Source organism: Chrysemys picta, chromosome 5, assembly GCF_011386835.1.
Source record: "Chrysemys picta bellii isolate R12L10 chromosome 5, ASM1138683v2, whole genome shotgun sequence".
Lineage (NCBI taxonomy): Eukaryota > Metazoa > Chordata > Testudines > Emydidae > Chrysemys > Chrysemys picta.
In genome coordinates this window covers 52642288-52665116 of record NC_088795.1, presented here as the reverse complement: position 1 = coordinate 52665116, position 22829 = coordinate 52642288, and the positions used below count along the sequence as shown (strand labels likewise).

At 41.8% G+C, this 22829-nt stretch overlaps 1 protein-coding gene across 7 annotated transcripts in view; it reads left to right on the top strand.

Moving 5' to 3' along the window:
* Window positions 1–22829, top strand: part of ELF2 (E74 like ETS transcription factor 2) — a 64217-nt gene that overhangs the window by 29478 nt on the left and 11910 nt on the right. For 6 of the 7 annotated variants that reach the window (XM_008166136.4, XM_008166137.4, XM_005284347.4 and 3 more), the window contains 2 exons: window positions 16456–16569; window positions 20615–20788. In XM_008166136.4, the coding sequence (XP_008164358.1) occupies window positions 16456–16569; window positions 20615–20788 (288 nt within the window). Of the gene's footprint in view, window positions 1–47; window positions 2405–16455; window positions 16570–20614; window positions 20789–22829 lie in introns of those variants that run through there. The other variant, XM_005284349.5, reaches the window with a different exon arrangement.

Genomic DNA, 22829 nt, shown 5'->3' with positions numbered 1-22829 from the left:
CCCCCCCAACAGGTGGGTGGCCTGCTGAGATGAGTCAGGGAGAAGAAGGGGCGCTCCCTTCACAGATCATGTTGTGCAGAGCTAGCTCAAGTCCCGCTGGCCCCTACCCACCCAAAATAGAAGTCAAACTATGCCTATGTCCCCCTGGCCCCCTACTGGGCCCTAGAGTTCTTATAGCATGTTGTGGGGGGCCTCAGAAAGAAAAAGGTTGAGAACCCCTGGTCTAGATAAAGATTCCTTCTGAAAAGTCCCAGTGCAGTGGATATACTCATTAGTGTACTTTTAAAGTCAAAGTGAGAGACTGTTGTAAAAACTTCAATATGTAGCACACACTGTTTCAATTTCAGCTAGATTACAGTATAGTTTATAGGTGGACTCTTATCAGTAAACAAAGGATAGAAATTCTCTGAATATCACTTCTCTAGGCACTTCCTTTCATGTCAGTCAGTGAAAGGCTAGATTTTGCCACTAAGTAAGCGTCTCTTTAGATATTTAAAAACTGAGTGTTCTTTGTGTAGAATCACACTATATAGAGTCAAAATACCTATTGATATAGGATCAAGGTGCCTACAGTTGCTAATCTGGTATAAGCACAGGTCATTTGCTGTGAGGTTTAACCTGATTTGGTGGGAAGGGTCAAAATTTCCTAAGGAAGAGTCATGCCATTATTTGGTAGACAGCTAGTAGCTAGGCCTACCCATGTTTGCACATGGTCTTTCTCATAGAAAACTGAATGCACAGTGGCTGCCTTTCATTTGCCTAAATTAAGATCTGGAGTTTGCTTAGGACAAGACCTGGAACTTTTCACAATTCCTAGAGGGAAGGATATAAAGCTGTTGGAGTCTTCCAGTTCTAAGACTGATGGAAGCTAGCAACCTCAGTGTAGCTCTGGTCTCTCTCAGTAACTGGAATCTTAAATAGATACTATGATTGAATTATTGCCAGGTAGAGGAATTTTACATACAGTGGGAGAAATGCTATATCTTGGCACATATTCTACCAACAAGTCTTAGAGATGGACTTCACAGAGCTGGTCCAGAAAAAAATATTTCTGCCAAATCTGAATAAGTAACAGCATATTTATGAAGTGTGAGACTACAGTGACTTATAATATACTCCCCGTTCTCTTGAAATAGTCAACTGTTGTGGCTGAGTCAAAGGTGAAGGTAAACAGAGTTTAGCAGTTAGGCTAGAGTTGAGGGACAACTTAGTTTTTTTAATACATCCATGGCAGTAGATAAGGCTCAAACTAATATACCACTCTCTTGCAAAGTTTCTTTGTTAAACTACTTGGAGTGGACACAGGCAACAAGGCAGTGCTGGAAGAATGCATTTTAAGCCTGCGACTGACTTTCATGTGTCTTAATGATTCCGGGCTGCGGACGTTTAGGAAGCCTTTCTCGTGATCTCCAACTCGGAGGAGCTTGTTCCCCAGGAGGAATGGAGAGACAGACCCTGGACACGTTACGGGACGAAGCTCCCTCCCTTTCCTATAAAAGCTAGACTTCTCTGAGGAAGATGCATTGCATGAGCAAAGCCGCTTCGCTGACAGCGGGTGAGACGAGCCTACTGCCATTCTGCGCGATCCTTCCTGCCGGCCCCACTTCTCCCTGCACAGGGACCCGCCGTTGGCCCTCCTCCGGGCTGGCTCCCGCGTCCCGAGCAGGTGCCACCTCGATGGCAGCGGGGACATTTGAAGAAGATTGTCGCTCACCTGCCTGCTCCCAACTGAGCTAAGAAGGGCGGAGAGGATGCTCCCGCCGCAGTGCAATGGGCACGAGCCTCCGCTCCCCGCAGTCTGCAGACAGCCAAGGCAGGGCCGCTGCGTTAGTGCGGAGTCCTGCCTTCTGCACAGGGGCAACGAACAGCTGTGCACGGCTCCTCTGCCGCGACTGCAATGTTAGCAAAGGGAATGCTGGGACCTGTCCCGGGCTGCCGGAGCCTGTCGAGAGGAACCGGGCACAGCATTAGCTTCTTGGTGCAACCAGCAGCCGTGCCACTCCCCTGTCTCCTCCCCAGCCGCAGGTGTCTGTTTCCCGGCCTGCCCTAGCCCCCTCCCGCGCCGCGGGCTCCGCCGCTTGCTCTGTGTTGCTGCTGTGAGTGGCAGCCCGCCACTTCCTGTCTGAGGCTGGCGGCGGAAGGATCGCGTGTGCTGTGCTGGAGGAAGCGCTCCCCCGCCGCCGCGTTGTGTTGTGGGGGTGACCCGCGCTGGGCTGGCTGGCGGGCCGCTCGGTGTGCGGAAGGATCCGCACCGTGTGGCCGCCCCGCGCTGGGGCTGCGTGTGTCCTAGCCCGCCCGCTCTGCGCTCCCTGCGAGTCAATGTGAAGCCGTTCCAGTACCATAAACATGGCGACTTCTCTGCATGAGGGGCCCACGAACCAGCTCGACCTGCTCATCCGAGCCGGTAGGTGCCCCGCACAAGTTTCCTCTCCGCCTAGGGGGTGCGCGCTGGAGGCTGCGGGAGCAGCTTCGCACCCTTTGGGCCGGGGGCGGCTACAGCGCTGAAGCAATGGAGGACAAATCAGGAAGTGATCACCTTGGGTAGCAACCTAGCTGGCGTAGGGTGGGCAGCAGGTCGGCGGGCACCTGTCCCTGCGCAAGGGAGCCTCCGCCTCCGGGGAAGTTGTGTCGGGGCCGGCAGCGGAGTTTTGTGGGGTTTGTGCTGCTGGGGAGATAACCAGGAAGTGTGTGGGATTGTCCGTTCTCCTCCCTCCCTGCCGTCCCTCCTCCCGCCGCTGCCGCCACGCTGTCTGAGCAGAGAGGCCGTGGGCAGCCGCTTCCCCGCGCAAACACTCGTCCTCTCCCTGCATTGGTCGGGGTGGGGGCAGAGTTGCCCCGTTCTCCGGACTGGCGGGCTTCGTGCGGCCCGGGGGTGCTGTACCCTGAGCCCGTTGTTCCTGTGCCCTTTAAATTCCCCTCTCGCAGGGGCTGGGATCTGTGGTGCCGAGGCGGGACAGGCTCGGGAGCTTCAGGGAGATTGCCTGGCCCACGTGTGCGGCCTGGGGGGGCAGTGCACGGGGGTGATAAAGGAAAGTCAATCTCCCCCTCCCCCACAAAACCCCATAGCGGAAGCGCCGAGCACCCTCAGGGGCCCGAGCGCGGGGGGAGTGAGAGCCCAGTTCACCAATCAACTGCCGGGGCCGTTCGGAATCAGAACGCTGAGGTATTTGGAGGCGGGGCTTGGCCCAGCCGGACCAATGCGAGCGGGGTAGGAGGGTGAGTGGCAGCTCCCCGTGGCGCTGACAATGCACGCATGGAATTGGAGGGAAGAGGATTGTAAACACGGAAGTGGGGGGTGGGGTAATGGGTGCCGCGGGTATGGGTATGGCTGAGTGATGGGGGGAGCGCGGTTGGGACAGGGCTTGCTCTGCTGTCTGGAAGCCGTCTCCCTTCCTGGCCGCGGGGGAAGTTCAGTGTCACCCCGGCCAGAAAAGCGGGCAATCTCCTCGTGGGGTGGGAGTGTTTTCTCCCTCGCTTGGAACTGTAGTGAGCGGGCCCAGCCCGGGTGCGGGTGCATGCACCCATGCTTCAGGCACTGGCTCTGCGGCGGGCAGCTTCGCTACTTCACCAGCGCGCGTGGGGCTCCTGCCTCAACACCCTCCCACCGCGGCCCGGAAGGAAGGTTGGACCTTCCCGCCATGCCCCTCAGCAGGGTATATGTGCGGTTGGGGCTACGGTGGTCTGCAGCAGACTGAACTTAATGGAAAATAAGTGTACAGAACACGTTTCTACAGGGACACTATCAGAGAATCCTGCAAACTGAAGTCTCTCTCTGTCATAGTCCAGTCCAACTGAAATCTGTCTCCTTAACATCCCTGTGATTAAAATATCACTTGAGTGGTTTTGCCATCCCACCTGCAGTGATGGATTAAGGGGATCACATCCATTTCAACAAAGGATCTTATACAGTAAATCAGAATTCTCCTAGCATTACTGCCCTGCTGCCATTCCTATCCTACTTCCCACTTTTTATGGAGGATGGTGGTGGGTACTCCCTTGGATACAAATCTTGAGTCCAAGGGGGCCCCCTTCAGACCATTGAGAGGAATTCTTATGTAGCTCAACAATGATTCCTCCAGTCAACTAAAGCATATCCCATGGAAATTCCATTTGGTCATCACACACTGAAGCCACCATCCTGTATATTCAGTGTGGAGGTGGGGAGAATAGAGAAAAAAGTGGTTGGACCTGCATAGAGTGACAGGGGACCTGAGTGAAATTATTACTTTTTGTTTCCAAATAATTATAAATACAATAGTGTTATAATTTTTCAAAATAATGGGTTCTCAACCTGTGTGTATATGTATGTCACAAACAGGTGTCATAGGGTTGTGAGATTGCCCTTCCAATATTGTTAAATGAGCACGGGGTCCCAGGCAGATGGGTTGGAGAGCCTGGAAAGCAAGGGGAAGGCAGTGTCCTTGTACATAGAAAGAGCCCCAGAAGGGAAAAAAATTGAGAACCACTGTCCCAAGGAAATATCTTTACAACCAGCTGCAGGATGCTAATGTGCTTTTAATTAGAAGTCTATATAAAAATAAATTGTATTTGCATGTCCGTAGAGGTACAGTATTAACACTTCTCTTCTTCATTCCCATAACCACTCCTTATTTATAAAACTCTGATGTATAGACAGAATCTGCTGTTAGAGTATTGAGACTGGAGACCTCACACCTGTCTGGAATGCTGCTAAATGTAGACAAAGTCAGGCATAAATCCACATCATGTGTCCTGTTTTTTTTTTATTAAACTGTAAATTGTACAAATTTTGACATAAAATTAAATCATTTTTACGGTGTTGCATGCCTTCTGGAACATATTTCATGAATGACAACAAAATTATACCACACAAAAACATTCTGGAAATGTATTTAGAAATATTTGAAAACAAAGATTAATCCATGTTCATTAGCATTTTAAGAACAAACTAAAGCTGGGATACAGTATAAACATTTTACTGCTGAGTTCATCGTTAGGGCTGTGATGTCAGGTATAGAATCATAGAAGTGTAGGGTTGGATAGGACCTCAAGAAGTCATCAAGTCCAGCTCCTTGCACTGTGGCTGGACCAAGTAAATCTAGACCATCACTTTTCAGGTGTTTGTCCAACCTGTTTTTCAAAACTTCCATCGATGGGGATTCCACAACCTCCCTTCGAAACTTATTCCAGAGTTTAACTGCCCTTGCAGTTACAAAGATTTTCCTAATAACTAACCTAAATTTCTGTTGCTGCAGATTAAGCCCATTGGTTTTTGTCCTATCTTCAGTGGACCTGGTGAACAATTGATCACAATTGTCTTTATAGTAGCCCTTAATGTATTTGAAGATAGTTCTCAGGTTCCCCCTCAGTCTTTTCTCAAGACTAAACATGCCCAGTTTTTTAACCTTTCCTCATAGGTCATTAACTTTTTATCATTTTTGTTGCTCTTCTCTGGACTCTCCAATTTGTATGCATTTTTGTACGTCAAAGTATGGCGCCTAGAATGAGATACAGTACTCCAGCTGAGGCCTCACCTATGCTGAGTAGAGCTGGACAGTTACCTCCTGTGTTTTACATATGATAGTCCTCTTAATACAGCCCAGAATATTAGCCTTTTTCGGAGCCACATCACATTCCTGACTCATACTCCGTTTGTGATCCACTATAAACCCCAGATCTTTTTCAGCAGTACTGCTGCGTGGCCAGTTATTCCCCATTTTGTAGTTGTGAATTTGATGTTTCCTTCCTCATTGAATTTCATCTTGTTGATTTCAGACCAGTTCTTCAAGTTGTCAAGGTTGTTTTGAATTCTAATCCTGTCCTGCAAAGTGCTTGCAACCTCTCCCAGTTTGGTGTCATCTAGGGTGACCAGACAGCAAGTGTGAAAAATCGGGATGGGGGTGGGGGGTAATAGGTGCCTATATAAGAAAAAGCTCCAAATATCGGGACTGTCCCTATAAAATCGGGACATCTGGTCACCCTAGTGTCATCTGAAAATTTTATACACATATTCTCCACTCCATCATCCAAGTCATTAATGAAAATATTGAATAGTACCTGGCCCAGGACTGACCCTTGTGGGACCCCACTAGATACGCCCTCCCAGTTTGACAGCAAACCCATTGATAGCTACTCTTTGAGTACGGTCTTTCAACAAGTTGTACATCCACCTTATAGTAATTTCATCTAGATCGCTTTTCCCTAGTTTGCTTATGAGAATGTCACATGGGACTGTCTCAAAAGCTTAACTAAAATCAAGACATATAACATCTACTGCTTCCCCCCATCCACTACTAGGCCATTAACAATGTCAGAGAAGGCAATTAGATTGGTTTGGCATGCTTCTCTCTTCATTGTCCTTCCTTTACAACTTAAGGATACAGTTCTGCTGCCCTTACTCATATGAGTAGTTACATTGAAGGTTTCATAGAAGTGTAGTATTTAATACTGAAGGCAATCAATGGAGGATGGATTGCAGGATGGAGTCCTAAATAGGAAGTCTCTGGAGTTTTGAGTTTGAATTGGACACCACCATGTAGTTCAATCAGACTCTGACAAGTTGAACATTAATTTGAATTTTTTAAAATGTTATTTAATAATTGTTACTGTTTACTTTGGGAAACAACTACAATGGATGCATTTGATGTGTAAATGTTCTGTAATCTATCAGTGTACTAAAGGAATATTAAAATGTTTTTGGTGAGAAGAGGTATCTTCTATTGTACACAGAACTCCCCTTCTCTCCCGCCCCCAGCATACACTTCAGACTATTTAAGATGAGCTTGTTTATTTAATTTAACTTCTTAAAATTCAGATTTTTAAAAGAGCAATGTTTGTGTCTGGATTCATAATAAATAAAAAGCACTGTCAGGCAAAACCAATAAACACCCCAATAGGAGTTAGAAGAAGAAGAAGAAAATGCAGGGAATAATGCAGCTCACCTGCCAACAGAACTTGCCCCTTTCAAACCAAAAAATTCTACATAAAATTACCCAAATTTGGTTAAATCTGCATGGTTACCACAGTTTTCACTAGTGAAAAAAAGAGTATGAAACTAGGAACAACTGAAGTCTAAATCATCTTAAGTATGCCAAGAGAATACAAAGAATAGTAGGGATAGGATTGCCAGATCAAGACTAGTGGTGTATTTAAATTTAGTATTCTTTTATCTTTTGTTCTTAATACTAGAGCTGTTAATGATGTTAGATCATTTAGAAAGATGCAATTTGAAGATTAAATCCTTGTTGCCTTAGGCAAGTAGAGTAGGCCGAATGACTTCAGTGGGACTTAAGAAGGTGAATAGGGTGAGTTGGATGTGGCCGTAAAACCTTGTCTTCACAAGAATTGAACTGTTTGTAACTGAATCAGTTTAAGCATAAACTGTGTGTTCACACTAGCCATCCTGAATATAAATTTTGCCTTACATTTACACAAGCACTGACTGTCATAAACAGTTTTTTTCAATGCCTGCTGGGTATTCATCCTAGCTGAGCTCCCAGAAGTAGTGCATTCTGGCGTGTTTCACTAGCTTTATTAAGCCTGCTAAAAAGTCTCTTAAACCAGATCTTGGTAGACTGTATGGGGTATTTTTATATGTGGACATAAAGTGTTCTACAAGTGTGCTAGGACCTTTCACTGGTTTAATTTCTTTAGAGTGGAATAGGCCTAGATGTTTGCAAGGTATTTCCTTACTTAGCAAAAGTGGTGGGCACAACATCTGTCTTTAGCTACCCAATACTCATATTGCAGTGGTGGAAATGGCTATCTGTACAATGCTAGTATGCCCATCACCACAGAATGTAGACACCATATTTATCTACTTATTTTAATGTATCTACATGATGTAAAATTGATTTAGGAAAAGCAATCCTTTATCCTAAGGGATTGTACTCTTTAGTGCTTTGGCTTTTCTGTTCAGGAGGTCTTTTAATATGTGTTTCTGAGAGCAAAAATTTCTAGCTAGTCTATGGTTACTACACGAAGGCCTGGGCAAAGACGAGTTTTACATTGCACCCCAAAAGAGGCAAGGCTCAAGTTCATCCTGATCTTTGGTGGTATGAATTGATCTTAAAATAAAAAAAAAAAATGAGGTCATAAGAGCGCAAAATATTTCTCTCAATGTTGGCCTGATAATTTGCTAATATCTGTACAAAAAATAGTGTTTGGAAACATTTATTCTTGTTTCTACTATTCAGTTTTGTTTTTCTGAAGTGATTTCATTATCACTCTGAAGTATTTTTCAGATGATAATCTTAAAGTAGTTAATTCAGAGTAGTAGAATTCAAAATATTCTACAAATAAACTGCCCTTTAGATTTCTGAACAAATTTCTATCAAGAACCACCCAATAGTCTAAAATTGCTTTCAGCAAGTGGGCATATTGTGTTCTGAAAGTTCCCGTTCATTAGCCCATTCATTTATAAGCCAACCCCTCAAGATGGTTAGGTAAAAATAGCAAAAACTCTATGACCCTTTCATAAGCCAACCCTATATTTCAGAGGTTGGCAAACTTTGGCTCCCGGCCGTCAGGGTAAGCTGCTGGTGGGTCGGGACCTTTTGTTTACTTGGAGCGTCTGCAGGCATGGAGCCCCTCAGCTCCCTGCGCGCCACTTCCCACAGCTCCCATTGTCTGGGAATGGAGAACCGCGGCCACAGGGAGTGGAGGGGCTCCATGCCTGCAGATGCTCCAGGTAAACAAAACGACAGTGTATTAGATATTCAATTCAATGATTCCATAGAGTTTAAAATCATTTTGGTGTAGATTTGTTTATAAGCCGACCCCCGCTCTTTGATGCGTCATTTTTTTACCAAAATATTCGGCTTATGAACGAGTATATATGGTAAATCACGATTTAAATACTAACATTTAGTTTTCCTCTTTTATGTGAAATATTGACATAAAATAACGTTCTTTTGTAGACCTTTATGAAATCATTTATAATGCATTTGCCATTCATGTATTTGTCCAGTTTCAATGCTTGGAATTATGAATTCTTCACTAAAGTATTGCTCTAGTTGCCACATGGTATTAAATAATAAGGTATTGTAAATCAGCTGCTGCAGTTAAATGTTGACCTTCTAATGCTGATAATGATAGCTATCAAGATAAAAAGACAGGAAGGGATCTGTTGCATAATTGTTGTTTTTTTAAACTAGCCTTAAAAAAAATCCAGGCTTTTCTATTTGCTTTTGCTCATTTTGTTACTATATTTTATTTGTAACAATGCTCTTAGTTTTAAAACTTGATATGTTGCCAGTATTCTGCTCTGTAATGCTGAAGCACAGCACTGTCAGACTTAATTACCAAGTTTGGTGTTTTATAACAGCTGTTGAGAGCCTTGTATAATCTACTGTGCATAATGTTTGTTTAGAAAGATGGAAATTAAATAAGAAGACATTTAGGTAATAGTGAACAGAAACACTGACGTACTTACTTCTTTTTAATAATTAAAACTCTCCTGATTTCTTTACTCTGTTAACTCTCCTGGTGTCTATAGCAAATCCAACTAGTGGTCAGAGATTAGAAAGAGCCACTCTGCATGTTGTATTTGGATTGTTCATAACTTTTTTTTTAAGAGGAATTAATTTTTTTCTCCACAAAACATTTCAGTAGATGCCATCATTTTATAAACTGTCTAAAAGGTACCAGAGAATCAAGTTGTTTCATATATGTAGTAAGATTAAACTTGGTTTAAAGAATGGAATGTGAGCGTCATGTTAGTTTTTAACTATTCCAAATAGGTAAGTGTCATTTCCTCTGATTCTGTTACCCAGTTTTGCAAAATTTATCTCCACATGACTGAATTATTTTGCCTCCTTTGGGCAAGTAGTAATTCATTCATAGGTGATTTTTATAAGGTATCAGAGTTAGGTCTTTATTGAATTGAATTGATTAATCAGTACAGTTAATATTTATTACATTGAGTTTTACATTGAGACATGCAAGTGAGTAGTATAGTTATAAAAATATTTCCGTTTGCACTGATTGGATACCTATTTTTCTAATTAAGTAAAAGGAGATTGTCTTAATATGGTGTAGTGCTTATGTATTATAATGATAGGTGTTGAGAGAGAATGAAGGTTTCTAACGTAATAAAAGTAGGCTAGCCCAGACAGTCATTCAGTATTGTGGAAAGGCATTTGCTGTGTAGCGCCATCTGGATTATATTTCACTGTGAGAGTGTTTGTTTTGTTTTTGACTAGTTTTGGATTTTATTGGGGCAGCCCTTTTCCTCCCTTCTTCACCTCCTTTACCTGGTGACATGATAAAAAAGGTGGTGGTGGTGAGGAGTGCAGTCTAATGACCTGCTCTAATTTATCACCCAGATCTCTTGTTATCTTCAAGGTCAGCCAACTTGGCTTATTTGTCTCATCTGCTGTCTTGGCAGCAATGGCAGTGCTGGCAAAGTGAGTCTTCTCCCCAATTATATCTCCAGGATATCTCTTCTAGTTCCCCTTTCTGTCACAAAGCTTCACCAGGTTCTGTTCCTGCCAGACACACACTACAGTTTTGGGAATTAAAAAGATTCTCCAGAATAGAGTTTGGTCTAGGTGTAAAAGGGACTGGAGAGATGTAAAGGGGCTCTAAAATGGTTCCAGGCAAGGGAAGGATTCCTCCAGCACAGGAACTGTGGAACATAGCCATAAGGCTGCCATCCTGGGACCTCTCACAAGCCCGTGCCAAAGAAGGGGTTAGAATGGGAGTGCTGCAGAGATTGAGACACATTGCTATAATTGAGACTAATCCTCAGAGCTATCTAAATTATGACAAGGGCTGCTTCAACTCCCCAGAAATGCCTGGTAGAGGGAGGACAAAAAGCACCTCTCCTCCCCCTGGGCTGTGCTTCTAAGAGATCAAGCACATCGTACATGTTTGGCATTAAGAAATGAAAATTACCATATAGGGTGATTTTTTTTTCTCCCCGCAATTGTGCTAGTTCAGTTATATTAACTAACCATGTTTGAAAAGCCCTCTTAATGCTCTTTAGGCAGACTAACAGTTTTGAAGCTGTGCTAGATGACTGTGTTGAAGCCTAGGGGAGAGCATGGCTAGCTAACATAGCTTTAAAGGTGATGGCCTCTGTCTTAAAGAATGTTTAAAAGGGCTTTTAGATCATCTTAAGCTAACTTGATTAAACTAACATGATTGAAAAACACACCCTTTTTGTCCATCAAGACGGGGACATTGTAATGTTTGGTCTGATGTTTTTATATGGTTGCTTAAGTACATTACAGAATTTTACACATAGTACGTGTGCAGAGGTAGATGAGAGGAGTTTAAAAAAATAGTGTACTTAGGGTTGGCAGAATTCAATTTTTATTTTTTTATAATTTCAGTGTTAATCAATGTTAATTTTTAAGCATTTTTATATTTTTATCCATTTTAATTTTCAGTTTGGAGAATTTATGGGGGGATGATCAGACAATGGGAAAGGTCAGACAGTAATCATTTAATGACAGTTAACGTTGGGTTGACTCCAAAGCCCATGCCCCGGCTTCAACCCCGGGAGGTGGGGCTCAGGCTTCACCATCAGTCCCTGGAAAGAGGGAGCAACCCCGCCTGTAGGTCAGCCTCAGTGCCTTCTCACCCAGCGCTTGCTCCACCCCCAGAGATCAGCATGCATGGGTCACTCCAGTTTGCTTCTGCCCTGGGCCGAGTGAGTCTAACACCAGCCTTGCGGGTTACGTAGCTTCATTTACCTAGTGTAAAGGATCTATTTCAGCGGGAGCAGGAAAAGTTACACAGGACAGGGAAAATTGTTGTAAACGTAAACAATATATATCAAATATGGATACATTTTTAATTTGACCATCAGCTTCAAAACAACAAAACCCACAGAGTGATAATACTGAACTTCCTTCAACATGTTCAACTACCATAAGGGCTGAAGAACACAGATGAGGTGATGTGAGTAAGAAACATAAAGCTATTAGCCGTGCGAAATTTAGGAAATACAAAGACAGCTATTTGAATTTTGGTTTTATTTGTTCTTGAAGTGGAGATGTACCTCAACTGCAGTGTGTAATTTTTGCACAAGTACTGTCCAATTAATGTTTGAAAAGCCCTCCAAATTACAGAAACATTTAATTACAAAACATGAAATATATAAGAATAAGCGAAAGGCCAAGGAACTGCTTGGTACTAAAGCAGTAATAAAATCCATAACTACTGTGGATAAAAAGTTTTTAAGGTCATCCTTCATAGTAGCGCAGAAAATTGCTAAAACAAAAAAATTGCAACAATTGCTGAGACTTTGATAATGTGTGCTATTGAAATAACAAAGGAAGTGTTTGGAGAGGAGAAGGCCAAAACTACCGATGTCAAATGACACCGTCAAACAACGGATCACTTCTATGTTAGAAGACCTAGTCTCACAGTGTATTGATTGGCTGCGTGACAATGATGTTGCTGACATAGATGAATGCACAGACATTTAGAAAATGTCCCATTTACTACTTGCCTATGTTTGGGGTGTGTGTGTGTGTGTGTGTAATAAGAAAATAAAGGAAGACTTTTTGTTTTGCAAAGAGCTCAAGACAACAACAAAGTCAGATGTCATTTTCAAACTGTTAGATGATTTTATGATTTCAGCAGAAATTTGCTGAACTAATTGCATCCAAGTCTGCACTGCTGGAGCCACAGCAATGACTGGAAAGCAGTCTGGTGTTGTGCAGAAAATAAAAGCCGCTGCACCTTGCGCTATTTGGACACACTGCTTTCTACACCGAGAGGTGCTTGCTGCAAAAGATATTGAACCAAATATTCACAGTGTTCTGAACACAGCGGTAACACTCATTAATTTTATTAAATCCAGAGCAACATACTCCAGGTGTTTTGCTGCACTTTGTGAGGAAGTGGGTACAGAGTACCATTCCTTAGTTACGCATACAGAGCTGAGATGGCTATCTTGAGGCAGAATGCTTGCCCATATATTTTATCTCAAGGAAGAGTTATGTACTTTCTTAGATGATCAGAATCCTGAACTTGCCAAAGTGCTGAAAGATGATGCGTGGCTGGCAAAACTGCGTTACCTTACAGACATATTCAATTAATAAGATGAATAAAACTATATAAGGTGGGAACATTAATTGTATTGCCCACAGTGAAAGAATTGCGGCATTCAAAAGAAAACTACAATTCTGGAAAGTTCATGTCTGTGGGGGCACTACTGATATGTTTGAGCTCTTACATTCTTTTATTCAGGAACGAAATATTGACTTGGATGTAATTAAACCTCAACTAGCAGCGCATCTGTCTGGTCTGCTTAACAAATTCAATGCTTATTTTCCTGAACTCACTACACACATGTGGGCTACAGTGAGACCATTGAAGATAAACTTCCATTCCCATGCCATCAAAATTGTTAGAAGAGCTCTTTGACATTTCATCAGATAGCTCCCTCAGAGCCAGGTTCAAAGACATGCTGCTGGAGACATTTTGGTGTGAGTGTTCTGATGAATAAATCACTGCTTCTGCAGCGCTGATAATGTTGATCCTCTTTAATACCATCTACTTATGTGAAAGCCAGATTTTCAGCCATGACATCAATGAAAACAAAGTACCAAACCAGAATGAACAATGACCATGACCTGTGCTTGTGCTTGTCAAAGATACTCCCCCATGTCTTGACAGAATTGTTGATCAGCACCCTCAACAAGTTTCAGAGAGTAAATAAAAAAAAAAATTCTGTTTTTTATTTTTGTGCCTCTATTGTCCATTTTTAAAATATTTTATGTGTGTGTGTTTAACTGTATAACTATCCATTTAAAACAGCTTTTAATTTACTGGATATGCAGAAAAACAGTTGTTGTGGCACAGGTGGGCTGTGGAGTTTTATAGCATTTTTATGGGGGGGAGGGGGAGACTCAGGAAGAAAAAGGTTGAGAACCCCTGCTCTTATATAAAAGCTGGGACTATACTGGCACCCAGACAGCCCCGTACTGGGGAAGTGCAAAGGTGATTTGAAGCTATTTTTTGTGCCTCTGCTCCTGTGAAAGGCCAAGTGCTCCTCACCTGCAGAGCAGAACCCAGTACCACCTGTAAAAAATGATTAATCACTTTAGATGTGAAATTTATACAGATGTACACAATTTTATTAAATTAGAAGTAGTATAAATTAATTTACTTAGAACTTAAATCCATCAAAAATTGTTTTGTATTCTTCATATAATGCATTTCTGTACAGAACAATAAATCTTGAAAAGGTATAGGCTGCTCACTAGCAATACTGCAAACAATAATTCCTAAGACAAAGCAAACTAAAACAAAATGAAAATTTCACAGCTGACCATGGGGGAAAGTATCAGAATAATTTTGAGATCTTGTTTGGAAACTTTTTAGAGTCTGTTTTATCTAAAATATAACTAGTATCCTGGGATCAACACCACTACAACACGGGATTAAATAGAACTTGGCATTTTTAGTTTCCAGACTGGTGTGGAATTGAAATTCTATAATTAGTTGACTGAATAGCATTTCTACTTATGACTGATTGGTGGAAAGTTTTACCTATTGAGTGAGGGGACTGAGCTGTCAACTTCTGTATAATCGAAGCTTTTACTTAGAGGTTTTTTTGCGTGTGTGGGGAGAGTGACAGAGCAAAACCGGTTAATTTTCACTGCTGCTCTTCAGAATGCTGGGCACCAGTGAAACTATCAGAATCATGTCAATTTCAAGTTGCTGCTGCTTGGGAAAATGTTAGCAGGAGCAGCAGCAGAGGCAGGAGGATCCAAAAATAGCTGCCATGGGAAGGTGGGGAGGGTATTGGAGAATTCCTTCCTCCTCTTCTTACAGAGGCTAAGGTTGAGGGGGGATGAGTAAGTAGTGGAGACTATTCCAACTCACAGCAATCTGGATGCTCTGGAGCGGGCTCTTCTTTCCAGCTACTATAGATTAGTGATGGAACATCAAATTTACCAGGCACCTACTACTCCAAAAAAGATAAGCCCATAACTAGAGTCCAGGGTCAGTTCCTTTTTAGAAATGTCAATAGCCATCTGATTGGGGAGCTAGGTTTCTCATCAAGGCATTGCATTGACCCAGAGCCTTGCTGATAATGCCCTTCTCATATGAGCTTCTGGACTAGTATGTTTAGTCCTTTGGCAAGTAGGTGTTTGGTAAATTTCTCAGTCCCTGGCTTTTAGAAACATTAACTGGAGACCATGCTAGAAAGAGACTTTATTTCCTCCCTTCCCCCCCCCCCCCCCATGTACCACACGTCTTCGTATACATCTGAACAATTTTTGTTGTTTACCTGTTCTCATCAAATGAACTGAAAACATTACTGCACCAGATATAATAGTTCATAGTTTGGGTATTTTCCCTACTTTTTAGTTAAGTGATGTCAAGTTGTTCACCAGAATGTTCAGTAATTGGATAGGTGTCTTGAAGTTCCAGTAGAGTTACTAGTTGAATCCTCTTTAGTTCACTGACGCTGGAAATAGGTGACTCTGCTTACTCTAAAGATAGATTCGCTCAGACATTGGCTGCCTGGCAGGAACGATTTAGCTTTGAGCAGATTTCCATAAATGGAAAGAGTAACTGGAGAGGGACAGGGTACCTTGGTGAGAGTGTCAATGATGTGCAACAGGTGTTTATGGAGTTGCCAGTTTTAAAAACCTTGTCCAAGGGAGAGGAGTAGAGAATTGGCCTTGGATGTAATGATATTTTAAACTTAAAATTCAGCTTGCTTATTATTAGAAAAAATACTATTGCTGTGCTCATGTTAACACGTGTCCTGTGTCAAGTTATAATTTGAAATATATGCTACAGCTAGATTTAATTTTAAAACTTTTTATTTAATAATTTGATGTTTGTAAGATTTAAGTTGAAAGTGAAATATTCAGTAGTTCGTTCTCACTTCCCAGCTCTCACTTAAGAGCATAAAGCTGCATAGTAAAAAACTGCTAACCCCCAGCTCTGTGAAGTTATAGTTAAGGTCAGGTAGTAGAATATAGAACCAGACAGATCTGTTATGCAAACTACATTTTTTGTTGTTTACCTGTTCTGCTCAAATGAACTGAAAACATTACTACGTGACCCTTGGGCTTTAATGGGACAATGCTTGGCAATGCATCTGAATAGTAACTCCTTCCATAGACAACGGTTCATCTACAATCATCCTTATTAAAAATCAGTTTGTTTTGGTTTAAAATTAAGGCAGAAGTCAAATCTCAAAGGCCTATCTTGTAATCTCTTATTAGTTACCTACCATGAACTGTATTCTCACTGACTAACCAAAATCCAGTTTAAGAAGTGGGGACATTGGTTTCTAGTTGCCTTTGATCTACCTAATAAATGTTTTATTGTTGTTAGCATGAAGCCCTTGGTGTAATGACATCTGTCAGATTTCTCTTGGGTTTCACCTTGTACAACACAATTCAAATGTGTGCTGAATCATGTAAGGAGGTTGTATTACAGCACCTATGACCCTCTTATAAATAACCTTGTATGATTGTGTTTTGTATTATTTTGCAGTGGAAGCATCAGTTCATGGCAGCAATGTGCACTGCACAGATAAAACAATTGAAGCTGCAGAGGCTTTACTTCATATGGAGTCTCCTACCTGCTTGAGAGATGCCAGGAGTCCTGGTATGTCAACCACAGTTGCATATTGTATAAGATCTTTCTCCCTTCACTAATTTAATAACCAGATTTACAAGGAGCTTGCTTATATTGAGGACTGTAAGATGTTAAATACATTTATTTTCTCATTTCAAAACAATTGTTTGATTTGTCTTAGTTCCCCAGGTTTGTAAGAGGTTTTATTTGGTGTCTCTGTCCTGAAGGGATATTCTCCTAACAATTTTCACCCTTCTGAGGCAGGATCTTGGCATATTAGTTAGTTTTAATGGTAGGATAGTTTTGAAAAGTCTTTGCCTAATGCTTATTTCCCTGCAAAGCAATAGGCATGGTGGTGCTTTTACGAAGTGACAGTGAGCTCTTCCTTCAGATGAAAGTATGATCTCATGGTTAAGGCAGTTGAATGCTGCCCTAGATTATTGGATTCTGTCCCTCCCTCTGTGATGCTAGGTAAATCACTTTAACCAAACATTTCACAGGTATTCACTAATTGTGTGTTCCTTATTTTCTGGGTGCCTGACTTGCGACACTTGGGCCTAATGTACAGAATTACCGAGTGCCCACAGCTGCAGCTCGCATGTATAGAAGCTATGCTTTGAATATACACCTCTACCCCAATATAACGTTGTCCTTGGGAGCCAAAAAATCTTACCGCGTTATAGGTGAAACCCCGTTATATCGAACTTGCTTTGGCCTCGAGCATTTCCGTTACTAATAGTCAGCAAACATGCCTGGCCTCGCCCCCTATCCAACCCCCACCTACTTCCCGCCCCCTGACTGACCCCTCAGAACCCCCGACCCATCCAACCCCCCCTCCATGTCCCCCGACTACCCCCTCCAGAGACCTTCCCGCCCCTAACCACTCCTCTCAAGACCCCATCCACTATCTAAGCCCCCCCTGCTCCTTGTCCCCTGACCGCCCCCTCCAGAGACCCCCCCCAATCCCTAGTCACCCCCAGGACTCCCACGCCCTATTCAACGCCTCCGTTCCCTGTCCCCTGACCGCCCCGCCCCCAGAACCTCTGAACCATCCAATCCCCTCCCCTGTCCCCTGACTGTCCCCCGAGACCTCTGCCCTTTATCCAACCCCTTGGCCCCGGCCGGGCACCCTTAACACACCGCTCAGAGCAGCGTGTCAGAGCCAGACACGCTGACGCTCTGGTTTGCCGGAGCACGCAGCCCCGCCCCCCAGAGCACTGCTTTACCATGTTATATTCGAATTCGTGTTATATCGGGTCGCGTTATATCGGGATAGAGGTGTATAAAATGCTATATAATGCTAAGCACTCTGAAAAATCAGGCCCTAGGCTTCTCACCTAGGGCACCCAAAATTAGTGGATACTTTACTTTAATCTTGCTGTGCCTCAGTTCCCCATCTGTAAAATGTGGATAACCATACTTCCTCATTTCTACGGGATGTTGTGAAAATAAATTTAATATCTGTGAAGCGCTCATTTAATGATGAGTGCCATAGGAAAGCCCACAAAGATAATTCCGTCTTCAGAGTTGAGTTTGAATAATGTAAGTAAGGCATGGGATCACTCGTTTAAACAATAAATTGAAACCAAAATATTGAATAGCTGCTCATTAAACGAGCACCATCCATTTGGTGAACTGAATGAGGCAGGGATCTTGTGGAAGAAATAGCATGTGGTCATAATTAAAGACTGTATCATAATCCCTATGCACATGGAGGCCTAATTAAGTAAGATTGCTCTCTCCCTGCCCCAGGATCCTGGTCTTAGTCTACTCCCCTCCCTCCTCTTGTTCTGGCTCTTGTCTCCTCTGCACTCGAAAAATAGGGCAGTTTTCTCCTCCATGCTGCCTGGGCCCAGCAGGTGGAGAATTGAGTGCACAGGAGAGACAGATTCTGTGACCTCTGTTCCAGCAGCAACTCAGCTGTAATTGCAGGGAAAATCCTGCCGGAACCCATGTTGGAGCATGCTCAGTGCAGGTGGAATCTTCAGGGAATTTAACTGTGAAGCTCTAGCAAGTCTCTACTGAGTTTTGTGAACCATGATTATTGAAACTTATAACTTGGCCAAATTTGGGTGTATTTTCACAGGAATAGAAAAGGCACATCCCTGACATAAAGTCCTCCCTCATCCCTTGCCAAATTTCAAGTCGCTTTTTCAAAGTGGGTGGGCACAGGAGCTACGAAAACAAAAAAGTTGCCAGATTATTTTTTTTATGGGCAAAACAGCCCATAGCCTTATTTTTGGAAATAAATGAATTGTTGTGGTTGAAATGTTCCAAAAAAATTCAGCCTGAGCTGGATACCTGGCATGAAAATTTCAGCCCAAACTGTTAGTTTTGCAAAGTTATAAGCAGCTGAAAACAGTTGGAAAGTGTGGGCAGCCTTAATAATAGGCATTGCTCTGAGCCCCACCTGTAATAAAAACAAATGGGAATCTGTTACATTGTAAAGCTTGAGTACTTGGCGAATGTAGAAATCATTTGAATGCCTGGGAAAGAAGCCACTTTCAAAAGTTGTGAGATAATTTTTTTGGTTCCTTCAATTTAGGCCATTCTAAAATCAATTTAAAAATATTTAATACTACTTGGATATTTTTTTTAAATATGTATATATCAAAATATAATATAATTAATTGCAACTTAACTTTGAATTTTGTTTTTGTCGTTGAAATCCAATCCATAATATTAAAATATACTGCAAAAACATAAGCATGTACTCAACTTTACACATGATTAGCCCTGTTCCCTTTAGTAGGGCTACTCACGTGTAATTGTGAACGTGTTTAAGTCTCTCTGGGATTGGGGCCATAGTTCTTAGTAGCTAAATTTATCCCTTTTTCAAGTACTGTAATAGCATTTAAGGATTAAAAGTTTCTCCTAAGTTGTTTTGCTATATTTTAATGTTTGCTTGAGAAATTTTCTTCTATTGTGTAAATATATGTATACATATTAACAAAAGTATAGTTGCCCCCTAACTCTTCTACAGTCCTATTTAGAACAGTTATGGCTCCTTGGATGAATCTGTATTTATTTAAAAAAAAATGGATTTCCAACCAGTTAAACCATAATGGCTCCTTTGAAAACAATATGTAATATAGTTTGGTGGGTGATATAATGTAGCAGACAACCTGTGGTATAGTGATGTTACACTGTTGTACATGAAAATCAATCAAGTGAGGACAATAGTTCATGTCCAGTAGCTGAAAAAAGGTAATTTGGCTACTTTTAATAAATAACAAAAAATACTTATAAGCCTGAGTAGTATACGTTTTAGACGACCAGTCTTCAAAAATTCACCTAAAAACAATTTTTGAAATACATGTGCAAAAATACAGCTAAAATTGTAAGCTTATCTCTTTTTTTAATATGCTGCATTTTAAACAGCTTCATATTTTGAAGTGGGGACAGAGGGGACTCTCCTATATGCGTATGTAACATTTTGATTAAACTTAATGGTGTGTTGAGTTCTAGGGTAGAATTTGTAATCAGGGCTAAGTTATAAACTTATGAAAATAGGAGTGCATGATGGAACTGCTGGTGGACCATTAACATCCGTAAATAACAAAGTGCTACATCTTAACTCATACCCATTTTTGAAAAAGTTAAATTTGGGCTTTAAAGAGGAACGTGGAAAGTTTCACAAGTACTTAAACATATCTGACTTAAAATGCAGCCATTTATCTTTCACTTATTTTTAATATTGTAGAATGTTTTCTTACTATGTTAAGAAAGAATGTTACTGACCTTGCAGCAAAGTTTATTTAAGACTGTAGTCTTACTTCTGCCCTTCAGACAAGTTGCTGCTCCCTCTGATGTGAATAGCAACATTCTTACTGATTTCAGTGAGACCTAGATTGGACTTTTAGATACCTGTCCTTGCCATATATCTAATAACATTGACTTGTATATGCATGTTCTGGGGACTGGATTGAGCTCCTGAGTGACAAATTATGTAAAGTTTGCATGATTTGGTCCCTGAATCATAGGCCCCTCCAGGTTCTTTGCTGTAAATAATTTGATTTATGACATAGTAAAGGAGTTGGGTAGAAACTTTATCTGGTGCATTTTTTTTCTTTAGTGGAAGTTTTTGTCCCTCCTTGTGTGTCAACCCCAGAGTTTATCCATGCTGCTATGAGGCCAGATGTGATAACAGAGACTGTAGTGGAGGTGTCAACTGAGGAGTCTGAACCAATGGATATGTCTCCTGTTCCAACATCCCCTGATATCCGTGAGCCAATGAAAAAGAAAAAAGGTATCATGACTTTTATTTAAAGTAAGAGATTTTAAGTGTATTTTATCCCTAGTCCAAAGTATTGTATGCAAAGGAGCTGGTTCAGGTGGAGATAGTTTTGACATTATCCCCACTCATATGCTAATGTGTACAAATTGAACTCTGAGTTGTGGGCATGCAATAAAAGAAGGGGGAAAGCATAAGAAAAAGAATATGGTTTGTTAAATCATAAGGAAAAAGATTGAAAAAATAAGGATAAGAAGAGGAGGCAACACTGAAAAAATTAAGGGATTCAAGACAGAATTTGTCTGTAAATATTCTCTGGAATATGTATAATTTCTTCCATAAATCACAAGGAGCATCTCAAATATAAATAACATTCTAATTTTCTTGATACATTTTAATAGTTGACACCTGTGAAAATCTTGGTGTGTTAGACATCCTTGCTTATCTAAGGGCCCTTTTAAAGATACTGTTTTTAATACATGGTTGCCTTAAATACCATTTCAAATAATTCCAAATGCTATATCAGAAACAAGTCCAGGCCACCATGAGAGCAAATGACATCTGTTTAAATTATTGCCTGGGGTGGGCGTAAGAACTGTAGAATGCACATTAGCACCAGGTGTTTCACTGAAAGTGTTTGTGGTGGGTTCTTGTAAACAGTGACTTTATAGGCTGAAACATGCTCCTCTTCCTCCTACTACGGCTGAGGTTCACAGCTTACATTAGAAGTTAAGGCTTGGTGTACACTTCACTGTTAGGTTGATGTAAGGCAGCTTACATCAACTGAATCATGTCAGTGTCTACACTACAGCCTTGTCCTGCCGATGTAAGTGCCCTACAACACTGATATAACAACTCCACCTCCCCGAGAGGTGTAGGGCTTATGATGGTGTAGCTAGGGTGACGCAGTGTCTGTGTAGACACTCTGTTACTTACATGAGCTGTTAGATCGCTTGTCACAGCTTTCATGGAGCTTTCATTTCTCCAGAAGGAATGGGATGGGAGTGTGAAATTGACAAGAAAGCTGGGTGGCTGGAGCCTGCTCCCAGCTGGGAGCTGGGTCAAGAAGCCCTGGGGGGCTAGGTGCCTGCTCCTGGCTATTGGCTGTCTTGTCAAATTGACAAGGCTGCCTGGCTCCCAGCGGGGGAAGGGAGGGGCTGAGAAACCGAGGCAGCTGGATCCCGTTCCTGGGGGCAAGAAGCCACAGTAATTACTGCGGTGGCTGTAAGTTCAACCTAATATAGGTCAATTTATGATTTTAATGTAGACAACACCTAAGACACACTGTAGTTGAACTTCCAGTAGCACCTCCATTTTGCCATCATTAACTGTGGCTTATTTTCTGAATATAGTGGTAAGATTGTTCTTACTGCCAGCACCATGAGGAGAAAAATAACGTTGTCAAAATCCAGATGCCCTAATGAGTTCTTCAGTAGCTACAATACTAGCTGTTCAGCCATTTTGATGCTTCAGTGAAAAATAAAATCTACAACCCTCCAAAATCTCTCTCTGTCAAACAGTCAGATTTACCAGAGTTGGGTCATGTTACTAAAGCTGTCTTAGCAGTTACCCTTCTAGCAGGCCAAGTTTTTGGTGCCAATAATTTGAATGTCTAATTGTTGGTTGCACTCCAGTGCAGCCAATTGTGTGTGCGCCTTTTGGGACTTCCTTCTTTCCACAGAATGTCTGTCTCTTTCTTCCACTTTTTCAGTTTTTTTTTTTTTTTTTTAAATAATCCTGCTTCCCCTCTGAATTTAGTAATTTAGCTGTTGCCTTGGCTGAAGCAGGCGTGACTATAAACCATAGCACCAGCAAGGTATTTTCCTTTAAAAATGTCCCTTCAATGGGCAGTAATCCTCCTTGGTATATGACTCTTGTGAATATTCCACTGTCACTATAAGCTTCAGCTCCATTATGTGACTAACTGCACTGTAATTTGCAAATTTTTTAACCATTGTATCAAATTCTAAAATATATAAATCACCAATTAAAAAAAAATACAATAATTAAATTATTAAAGGAAAAAGCTACTTTCTTGTTTGTTTGCTTGATACCC